The sequence below is a fragment of the Nelumbo lutea genome, chromosome 6, assembly GCF_056320005.1.
Source record: "Nelumbo lutea isolate HS-2025 chromosome 6, American lotus-T2T, whole genome shotgun sequence".
In the NCBI taxonomy this organism is placed as follows: domain Eukaryota; kingdom Viridiplantae; phylum Streptophyta; class Magnoliopsida; order Proteales; family Nelumbonaceae; genus Nelumbo; species Nelumbo lutea.
In genome coordinates, this window is record NC_142689.1 from 69,065,489 (window position 1) to 69,077,577 (window position 12,089).

The window sequence follows — 12,089 nt, forward strand, 5'->3', positions numbered from 1 at the left end:
TGACACTTCAAATCATACACAAGAACCAAGTAGAAATGGAGCAATCAAGTTAAGGTAATGAACTATTGTCCCAATGAATTTTTCACTGATACATTTCTCACGTATGGATGGCTGCCGACCAATGCAAATCGATGTCGAACGACACGTTGATTTTCGGTCAATATACTCGATACCATTTGATGCTTATTACTCCCATGTATAATGCAGGTTTTAGAAGTTGCTTTAGACTTGCTCATCTAGTAGCTGAGCGGCTGAAAAGCTCAAGTTTATCACAAAGGAGTATTTTTTTTTGGGGGGTGTAACCATAAATCTTGTCAATGGGACCATATTATCACTGTAATTGGGCCGATTTGATCCCAACTTTTTGATATAGGTATCAATACTACAAACCATGCGTGCCGTGAGTAAACAACCTTGTACTTGTAACTTGTAAGTGGATCAATTGGTCCTGTACGTACAAGTACGTTTTGAAAATGTATGAATGAGAATAAAAAATATAGAAATACATGAATACACTAAGGAAATAGCCATAATTAAGGTATAAATACATAAAAATGTATATATTAATAATGCATGTGAAAAAATATATTACAATTAATTTAATACGACACAGAGATACCATATGATTTTTTTGATAACGTATAAATGAAAAGTTAAGACAAAACGTATGCACCTATTATATTTTAATTATTATATCAATTATTTTCTATTTTATTATTTTTATTTTTTATATTAATAAAAAAGTCAACCAAATATTAAATTTTTAAATATTAATTAATAATTTATAAAATATATAATCTCAACATAAAATATATCAAATCTATTAAATTTATTAAGATACATAACATACCATATGCAAATTCATACTTTTTAATAACTAAAATAAACATTCCATTATTAATATTTTTTCTATACTTTTTTCTAAAATTAAAAATCAAATGTATAAATGTAGATTATTAGATTTGATAAATTCAATTTAATATATGGGGTAAAATAGTTTATAACCCTTTTTTATTTTTGTTCATAATAAATATGATTTTATTTAATGTAAATTAAAATAATAATTAATAATTACCCCATCTTTAATATTTTATTGTATAAATTTCTTGAGGTTCAAAATTCAAATCATCCTTTGATATTAACGTGGATTTAATTGATTATTTATCCCATTAATTTATAAAATATCAATTTTGATTGGTTGAAATTGTCAAACATAAATATATAATATTTATTTACATTACATGTGGATACTAAAATTAATAAAAGTTATTTTATTTCATTTATTATCACAAAAGGCAAAGATAGCTTGGTGGTTGAATTACTTTGGGTGTTGGGTACCAGGCAGTAGTAGGTGACCTAGGTTTGAATCGTTCTATCTCATTTTTAATAAAAAGGCGTGCCAAAGCACTGTGTATGGGTCCAGTGCATATTGGCCAATACAATACATGAATACAAAATGAACCTGATATGTATGCTAGTTACTTACAACACTGATACAATTCTCAAGACCCGTATTCTCGACCTGGGATCAAATCGGCCCAAGCAATGGTTCTCATATGTTCTAAGAGTATTAGGGCACACTTACCAAAAAAGTTAAGCTTTGAGCATCCCTGTTGAAGGATAAATGATTCATTGTCCTTGTAACCTTAAAAGGTTTACCTTTTTCAGCACGCTTTCATATGGACGAAAGCATAAGAAACAAAAGCAATCAGTTAAGACCAGGTAACCAGAAATTTAGCAAACAATAAGAACACAAATGTTAAAAAAAAAGTGTTTACATGGTATGTACAAGGACCAAGGCCTTCATTTCTTGATAATATGACAAAAAAACGGTTGTTTTTCTTTACTTCATCTCATGGTATGTCCAATAATTCAGTCTTACACCAAGAAGTTTACTATTACTAATAATACTTATTCATGACCAAAATGGAATCCAAATGTGCCCGTACATTCCGCCATCTTACGAAACTCAATCTTTTGCCCTAACTGGCTCGATGCAGACTAGACGTTAAATAGGAGAATAGAATTACTGACCCGGGTTCCCCAAGAGTCGCTCAACTGCAGCATGGACATTCCCTGCAGTGGCACTTAACGCACGGATATTCTCTTGGGTGTCAAAGAAACCCATTTCTTGAAGCTGTGCGAGCTGGGTTGCATAAAGTTCTTCAGGAGGCACTGCAGGAAAAAATATAAAAAACCCTTGAGGAGCCTATAGTGAAGAAAATCATTTTGGATGCAGAGTAGACTGTGTAGAGGATATTAATTAATTGATAAAAATGGGGTAATGTTACCATTGGATGTGTTGGGTGTAGTCAAACTGCCTGCACCGAGCCCACCAAACATGTTCATCAATAACTCCAATCCCATATTATTAGGAGTTCCTGTAAGAACGAATACATTTAATGGCGGGAGCATCCAAATGGGTAACCATTTATCAAATATATAAAACCAAAACCAAATCCAAAAATTAAACCGTTAATTTTCACGCCTACCATCTATCCTTGTCCTTTACTAATGATGAAATAAAGTTTCAAGCTATAGATCAATGCATAACCACATTTTAAAATAGATGGTTCCAAATACTAAGATTAACAGAGACATTGGAGGAAGAATATGTATCCTCAAGGGACCAACTGAACGGGTGAGGGGGGAAAATATAGTTTTGTCAGGTACGTTTAGGTTGGCACCATTTCTGATTTAGGTACGCTTTCGTAACCATCTTGAGGAAGTTCCCATGGACTTCAAGTTTCAAGCCTTTAAACATCATGCTCTGGCCTCTTGCTTTGTTCGCTTTCAGGATGCTGACTAAGGAAGTTCCCATGGACTTTCAAGGTGCTGATTGTAAGATCTCGAGGGAGTTTGTCGTGGACTTCAGGGTGCTGATTAAGATACGAGCATTTGAACATAAATTTTTTAATTTTTATTTTGTATTCTGTTCAAACGTGTAGCTTTCTTTTCCTAAAATACATATACTTAATTTACATACATCTTAGTTTATTCATATATATACAATAAACTGAATTTAATTTCTTCATACATTCTCAGATACATTTTTTTTCTTTCATAGTCAATTTATATTTACATTTTATTACACGTATATTCTTTTTTATATGAACCTTATGTTTTTGAAATTTCATTTTATGTTTATAACATTCTTCCCAAGATAAAAATAATATTCTTACTTCCTTTGCATATACTCTATTCTATTTTTCAATATAAACAATCATATACTACTTTAGAATTAAATGTACTAAAGTAGATAAAAAAGAATTTGACAAATTTGTTTTTAACTTTTCATTATATTAATATTTTATTTTATTTGTTATTTAAATAGGCCACACCGGCATAGGTGAAAATATTAACAGAGATGCTATTCTTACATGTGATACATTGAAACCTAGAATAACAAATTATGAGTGTCATATTCAGAAAGTAACATAAAAGTAAATATATATATATATATATATATATATATATATATATAATGACAGATTTCTTTTGTTTAATTTTTTTATGTCACTTAAATGAGGTATATGCCTCACCAATTTCAGGAATGACAGTGACACGCACACCTCATCAAATTTGGTGTAAACCTCTTCTCAAGGAAGAAAGCGGTTAAGGCAGTTCAGCTCCACCTTAACACCTTTTAAAAAGTGATCCTTGAAGATGGAGGGAGACTCCCAAGTGGTAATAAGGTGGACGAATGGAGACAGACATTGGGGACTCGGCCTCCAGATTGACTTTCTCTTTCAAGGTCTTTCAAATGGATTCCTAGATAGGGGGGGTAATAGGGAAATAATATCTGGTCATGACGCTGTACTTAGAGAAGTAGGAATTTATAGAATAGTTATGATGGGTGTTATGGGGGGCCAATTTGTAAACAGGCCAAGGAGTGAAAAAGATTCAGTTTCTGTATAAATTGAACTAGATCAGGTTATTGATATTTAACCATCAGATAAAAAAAAAGAGAAAATTTATCAGACATCAGTGATGTGTGAAACAGTGGTTGGCAAAATCAATTCAAGTGAAGATGATGTCTTGAATACCTGCACCAGCACCAGTTTGACCTGGCTCCCTGCAAGAGAATACCAGAAACCCATTAAAAACTAGAACAAAAATAAATCAAGAGAGATAACAAAATAGCTGAACTATTATTAACTTTTTAAGTGTTTCTTGGCCAATAAGGACCAATCCTGAATCTCCTGGAAGCAAAAACTCTGCCTACATAGCATCCCGCCGCACATTGGGAATATCTCCCATACATGTATGTTAAATTCATGGGGAAATGTTAATGTGCGGTCGGATTCCCATACTTGCAGAGTGTGTGCAGCGTTTTTATTTGCAGGGAATCCTGTCACATACAGACCCTTGAATTAACCAATCATCAAAACATTCAATTTTTCAAAAGAATACTACAAAATTTATATACACAAATTATTGGAACGGGCATTTGGAAGCTATGTATAAAAAAATATCATTTCATTTTAGCTTTCCTTGGTGCTTCTCTTTTTATCAGTAACAGTGCATAGCCTGCCTTAGTGTTTGAATGCATTAGTTCATAGTCAAATAACAATAAAAGTTTGAAATAAGTTCATCAAGCATGCTTATGATATGCACCGTCATACAAGGAAACAAGGAATGTCGGTGCCTGGCCCCTGTACTTGTGCATACATGCTGAAGACAGAGGTCAAACACACAGCAAACCACCAGCACCACCACCTTTTCATTCTGACAAGTGTTTACTACCAGGACACGCTTTTCATCCCTGAACCACAAGAATTTCTCCCCATCTTATGGTGTATGAATTAAAAAGTATGCCTTAGTAAGAAAAGTTTAAGTATACATTGGTTATGGAAGCCATAGTCCACAGGTTTCAAATCAGCAAATAGCATATAAAAGAACATGGGCAAAAACTAAGAAAGACTAACTGGAGTTACATGTTATTTGTCAAATTAAACAAATAATGAGATTATGCAACTTACTGGGTTGATTGTTGCCGACCAAGCTGAGAAAGAAGTGACTGCTGTAAAGCCAAAACTTGCTGCAAGAAACAAACACAAGAAATGTTAGTTTAAAGAAAGATGCAACTCAGAGATAACTTTTAACTGTGAAAACAATAGGACAAAGCTTAAATGCCACACTAGCAAAAAGGTGGCTGAAACTTGTCAACAAAAACCACACAAAGCCTTTCCGCCTGCTTCAACAAGACTTGAACATCACAAATAGAAGGATGAAACGTGCCTCGACTTTTAAACAATTTACCATTAATGCTTGTAAGCAACCAGAAAGGTCCTCAAAAGAAGAATTAAAAATGAGGGAACCTACAGATGCATGATGTTATGTTGATGCTACACTACCTGCATCGTCTCGGGGGAAGTCAACTGACGAAGAAATTCTGGGTTTTGCATCATTTCTCTCAACTGAGAATTGGAATCAAGCAGGCTACGTAGCTGTGGATTTAAACCAATAATCTGAAAATCAAGAAGCACTATTAGAAACAAAAGAAGAAAAAAAAAAGAAATCAAAATGGGACATCTTATTAGCATAGCATAACTTAGATTACCACCTGATTCATATACTGAGGATTAGAGAGAACACTTTGCATTATCTGTGATACGGCAGGGTTTTGCATAAACTGATTCAACATAGAAGTATCCTGCATGCCACCAAGCATGCGTTCCATCTCGGGAAGACCAAGCGCAGATAAACCACCAATTCCAGGAGTCCTCCCATCCCCTGCAGGAGTTGACCTTGTGGTTGTGTTTGCCTGTGCACCTCCAGCTGCTAGATTTGCAATTATAATTAAAAAATATTAAATGCATCAACAACAAAGAAATTCTTTCAGATATAATTTGTTTCCAATGAAGATTTCAAGTATGATCCAAGTAAAATACCACACATGTGTTTTTCACTTTTAAAAACACAAGCAACAAACAAAGGTGTAACAACCATTGGGGATTAAACTCATGAACCACACTATGAAGCTTTAGGAGAGAATAGTTGAGCAAAACAATATGACATGAAGCAAATATAGCAGATATTCCATTTCGGTTTATGCCAGGGAAATAAACTAAGGAAGCTATCTTTCTTAAGAAGAGATTTCCATATGGTGTCCATTGATCTAGAGAAAGCATATAGGCTGTCGGCTTTTTAGAAGCTCAGCAGCTTGTGTTTTAGTCTTCCTCCATTTAGTTGGAGGAAGATCTTTCCATCGAAAGATCGTGCCCCAAAAAGATGTGAGAAGTTCGATTCAATCTTATTTCGAGAAGCTAGAAATGGAGCTTCTCACCTTTTTTCGCTTGCTCAAGTCTCACCTTCACGCAGAAAGACAGGCCTGCAACCAAAGGGTCTGTGGAATGCCATTTATGTAAAAGATCACAGTCTTTTGGCTGTCAGATCTTCCGGAAGATCTTTAAAAAAAAACTTGCCGAATGGCACTATAATTAAGGATATGTACAAAGATGCAACAACCAATGTTAGAACACACATTAGACTCTACTGTTATAATGGGTCTTCACCAATGTTCAACACTTAGCCCTTATTTATTTGCATTGACCATAGATGAATTAACTAAACATATTCAGGAGGCAGCCCCATGGTGCATGTTGTTTGCTGATGATATTGTTTTAATTGATGAAACTAATGAAGGATTAAATGCAAGGTTATGCTTATGAACAAATGCCTTAGAAACAAGAGGTGTTAAAACAAGTAAGACTAAAATAGAATATATGATGTGTAAATTTAATAATAATAGGAGTGCAAATCAAGGTACACTTCGGATTGGACACCAATGTTGAGATTGAGGATGTCCCCATAAAATTAGAGCAAGATGGGCAAAATGGAGGAGTGCATCCAAAGTTTTTTGTGATAGCCAAATACTACTTAGATTAAAAGGAAAAATCTATAAGAAATTTGTAAGGGCAGCTAATGCTGTATGGAGAAGTTTCGGGCAGTAAAGAAACAAAATGTCCAAAAAATGAAAATTGAACTCACTTCAGGTGATAAATGAGAAAAAGTAGAGTAAGACGGTCTAGTCACAAGCATGGAAGACCATCAACGACACCTATTAGAAAAAGTGATTTGTTGCAAATTGAAGGGGCTAGAAGGGATTGGATCAGACCAAAAAGGACGGGTGGTAGTAAGAAATAAAGAAGACCATTTTCGTATAGCTGAATGGCAAAACAGGATTCATATAGCTGAGCCCACATGGATAAGGCTTAGATGATGATGTGTTTTTAACTATCAATTGCTATTACAGATGCAAACAAAGCATAAAGAAGACCATTTTCATAGTGAACCAGTTCACCAATAATGGAAAAGGAGTATCTAAAATTAGCCAAAGGAAGTGTTTATTAAGTTCAAAACTCTCCTAGTGATGAAGCAACTTATGAACTCTTGTCTCTGGTGCCATTTCTTCCCCTGTTCAATGCTTATTCACTTCTTGGCAACTTCCAAATGACATTTATTATCTTTCCTCATCAACTTCTCCCCAAGGATAAAGTGAAGATGTGCAAGAACAGCTGCTTTGTAGGCCATATGGGAGGGAAATGCCGAGCAAAGATCAACTGGGTGACATTTTGGTAGACGTTTTCACCATTGCAGTCATATATTGCAAGTTCGTCTACTTCTAGACAGGTCCTTAATTAGGAAATCCAAGCACCCAGAGAGAAAGCAAAATTTTGATCAATGCTCAATAGAGAACCAAGACCTAAGGAATTGGAGATGCTTTTAAGTATGCATTAAAAAGATGGTTTTGACATTCTTGATTCTGTTTGGTCAGAGGACTCTACTAGGTAAGAGATTAAATCACTACGCAATTTTTTTATAAATGATCACTACCCATTCATGTTCATGACAATGTTGCAGCATATATAGATATAAAGGTTGAATAGATTGTTAGATGATCAAGAGATGACTTAGAGAAGGTGTTGATGGTCTACAGAGACGCAAAAGGCTTTGTCTGTGACGCTTAAAGCTTTGGCATCAAAATGCTTGCATCTCATTTAGGTGGAAGGAGGAGAGCATAATTGCACTAGGGAGCATCATTCCTAGGATAACTTGATCGTTCATGTAGTTCCTTTTCTATTTTGTTATGTTTCTATTCTGTTTCCCTATTGAGGATCTTGTGCTAGCCGCCACTTGGGTGCTTTAAATAATTCTATTCTCTAATCAGTACCTTTTGGTTTTTATAGATCCCTCTAATTTTGTTATAGATCAAAAAATGATAAATAACAATAAGTATCTTTATTACAATCTGTATGAACAAGTTATAGGCATATCCCCCAGAAATCAATGTGTATGGCATTAACATATGGTATGGATTCAAAAGTCCACACTTGTTGCTAAAGATAATATCACTACTAGAAATTTGCCACTCAGTAAGGACCCTTTTTCCCCACTTTTATAGAACTCACTGGACCTGGATTAGATTTTATTTTTTACATGAACATGATTCATGAAGCCAACACCATATGGTTGGGACAAGGCTTAGAAGATGATGATGATTCATTCCATATATGAAGGTATGAAGGAAGATAAAAAAACAAAAGATCCACTGGATGAAAGCTTACCAGCAGCATTGCTCCATGGGTTGGGGAGTGGGTTTGTATTTGGAGCAGGAGACCCAGTGGTTGTTTCAGAACCAGTGGTTGATGGATTGTTTGATCGATCTCTGGCCTGTGTCCCACCTTGGTTCCCCAGAAGGGCTGCAAATGGGTTTGAACCCAAATCGTTTCCAGTATCTCCAGCCATAGTTGTTGCATTCAGAAATGGTTCCTGAACAGTTTCATACATGCGCCTGAGCATGTTGAATCCTTCCGGAGATGACTCAATATTGCTCATTGCCCTGTCAGTATTCCGCATCATTTCCCGCATGAGTTCAGGGTTCCTTGCTGCCTCTAGTGTCTGTCGAAGAGTGCTGGGATCATTAAGTATATGAGCAAGATCAGGATTACGATCGATGATCTCACGCATTTGAGGATTGCTCATGATCAAGTTACGCATTAGGTCAGGATTATTCATTAGGTTCTGGATTACAGGCATGTTCATTATTTCCCTCATCATATTTGGGTTCTGAGTAAGTTGCTGCTGCACTTGCTCAAACTCAGGAAGCCCAGTTCCAAATAGACCAGGCATTCCATTGCTACCCAGTCCATTAACACCAAGTCCTGGAAATAGAGATGCTTCAAGACCAGCTCCCAAACCAGCTCCTCCTCCGAAAGCCCCTCCTTCAGTGGAGCTTACACTCCTAACACCTGCAGTGGTGTTTGGACCTCCAACATTGGCAGAACCACCAGTATTGGTTGATGCAGCTGGAGCAAAACCACGAACCATGTGAACAGTGTGATCTGCCAGCAAACCTACCAAAAGAACAAAAGGAAACGCCAAGTTCAGGAAAATATGCAGAATAATTTAATGAGGAAGCAGTTTGAGCAACAATAGCATCCATGCATCTGTTTTCACTAGTTTATTATGCCTGTTAATTAAAACAGATATCATAAAAAATTATGAGTCATTTTTATAATAAATAATAGAATTGGTGTATTTCATTTTAGCAAAAACTCCTTACTACCCGAAAAAACTTGGACAGCAGGTCAACAGGTAGAATGGCACCCTTGACTAGAGTCAATAACTTAAAGAGAAATTACAAATTCATTCTCAGACCGGGAAATCCCAACACAAGACTTTCCCTTATAGCCTCTGCTTTTGCTAAGGTATCAGCCAAGACATTTACAGTTGTTGGCACCCATTTGAATGAGCTATTTCGAACTGATTTCTAGAGTTTGCACCCATCTCACTAAGGACCTGAAACTCCATGGGATTTCCCTACTTGCTCTCATCCAAGAGATTACAATCCCCCCCCACCATAAAATTAGTCCACCCCAGCCCTCCACAATAATATTGGTCTACCCCAGCCCTCCACCACAATATTAGTCCACCCCAGCCTACTAATCAGATTTAGGCCTTGTATTAAATCTGGCAGTTCTGTCTTTAAGGAGTTGCCTTGCAAAAGCGGGCCTGAGAAACTAAGGAGAACATTGGTAAGAATAACATAGTTGTCAAAATATGAAACTAACAAAAATGTAGACTAATGGGTAGAAAAATCCCATCCATACGACAAGAGACAAAAAAATAATCAATGACCAAGGACATAAAGATAAAAGATTAACCAAGCGCAGAATAATTGATGCAATTACCCAACCGTGTGGCACAAGTTTTCCTGGTTATATTTATTAATTGTTACATTTCCTGCACATAGAGAAATTTCTACAGGACTGACGGTAAAGGACCATAAACCAAAGTAAATGATCTCCGAGGAATGTGGCAACTGTGCTTGACTGTTAACACCCTCCCATACTAAACCCAAGAATAAGTCCAAACGGACACCTTTTCATTGCCCCAAATGCCAGCTATCCAAAATCCATTGAGATTAACCACATAGAACAAGTTCTCTTAACATCGCATCACAAAAGGGAAATTACACCACCATCAGGGTTGAAATGTAAGGCCCATCACCCAGTCCGACTCTCCAACGATCCCATTGAGGAGACTAGATGGAGGTAGTGATAACTAATAATAATATAATAGCATTGCTCATGAATGATGTTTGAACTTATTCGCAGCATTGGGCAACACTTGGGTATATATTAGATTACACAGCTTGTGCAATTTATTAAATACCGCCTTGTATCAAAGTATGGGGAAATCCACCATTCCTTGCCCCAGTCACTTATTACTGACTTCCGTTATTTACATAAAAAAGGTAACCATTCAGGATATGAATAAACCAAACCTAATCTGTGGAAACAACTACAGTTAGGACATTGGAGCTAAACAATAAGACATGAAAACATTAACTTTTTAGGGTTTCTCCATTATTACATCCATGAAACACAGACAAGAAAATCAATGATAACCGCATGCAATACATCATTGTCAACCTGCAAAAATACAGATAAACAACCAAAACCCTACTAGAAGAAAACAATAACATCAAGAATACGATAATTGCAGAAACTGGGAGAAAGATCAGAAATAGAGAGAGACCATAGCTTTCTAGGGTTTGGTCGTCCTTCAAGATCCGACCCTTGTAAATCAACCGCTGTTGCTCGGCGGGGACATCACAATTCTGCGCCAAAAGAGCTTTAAATGCCCCAACCGTTGAGTCAAGGTTAATCTTCACAGAAAACTTCGACCCGTTCGAGCATCGGATGTTAACATTAACTCCACTGTCGACGCCCGAATCAGCCGCATCACTGGAATCCCCATCGCCACCCATAATTTCCCCCTCCCTGCAACGGGAGGTTCGATCCGCAGATACAGAAAAAGAAAAAGAGAGAAGGAGAGGGAGAAAATAATTTACAAAATAATTAAATGGATCAAAAAAAATACTAAAACCCTAACCCTAATATACGCACTCTACAAACAGGATCAAAAACTGTCGAAAGAAACAGACTTGTATAGAAAAAATTGGAGACAACAGACACAACAGATGAGGACGAAGACTTTCAAGAAAGAAAAGGAAAGAATATATAAATAAGTTTCTTAGCAAAGGAAAGAATATATAAATGTATTATTTGCTCCATAAAAGAAAAGGGGGCAAAAATAGAGAACAGAGAAGAATCGGTGGAATCGGAGATGCCTTAGCCCATCTAAAACGGGAAAGGATATCGGCCTTTATTAGTTTTGATCCCCACGATGAATCCTGGACGTCGAAATATTAGACCAATCTATGGTTTGCGATGAACCAGACACTCACATTATTGGTCCAATGCTAGGCAAAAAACCATGATCATTGATTATCCGGTTTGATTGATCAGAATTGGGTTCAATCTTTGCAACTGAACCGTTGGACCAGAAATGACTAAAAACGACCCCTTTCCATAGGATGTCTTAGCCGGTTCGGATATCTACAATACAAACAAACAAGTGCAAATAGAGAGGCAAACTAACCCACCTCTTGTTGGGTGACGGTCTGCTTTTGAAGTGGAAAGGACCCAATGCTCTATAATTTCTAACCCCCCCCCAATTAAAAAGAGAGGATTTTTTTAAGAAGTTGATAATTAAATTAAAATCTGATTAGTGTAGAA

General features: G+C 36.2%; 1 protein-coding gene across 2 annotated transcripts; it reads right to left on the minus strand.

The window, feature by feature from the left end:
• Positions 1 to 1,733: 1,733 nt before the first annotated feature.
• Positions 1,734 to 11,752, minus strand: LOC148849494 (ubiquitin domain-containing protein DSK2a-like). Of its 2 annotated transcripts, none has more exons than XM_088948451.1 (8): positions 11,047 to 11,752; positions 8,571 to 9,359; positions 5,567 to 5,781; positions 5,358 to 5,471; positions 4,983 to 5,041; positions 4,047 to 4,075; positions 2,292 to 2,381; positions 1,734 to 2,175 (listed from the first exon to the last, which is right to left on the minus strand). In XM_088948451.1, exons 1-8 carry the CDS (start codon positions 11,276 to 11,278, stop codon positions 2,027 to 2,029), a joined length of 1,677 nt encoding a protein of 558 aa, XP_088804577.1. In that variant the 5' UTR covers positions 11,279 to 11,752; the 3' UTR covers positions 1,734 to 2,026. The 2 variants fall into 2 exon arrangements, with proteins under 2 accessions (XP_088804577.1, XP_088804576.1); XM_088948450.1 differs by having other exon boundaries at positions 5,567 to 5,784; positions 11,047 to 11,650.
• Positions 11,753 to 12,089: the final 337 nt, after the last annotated feature.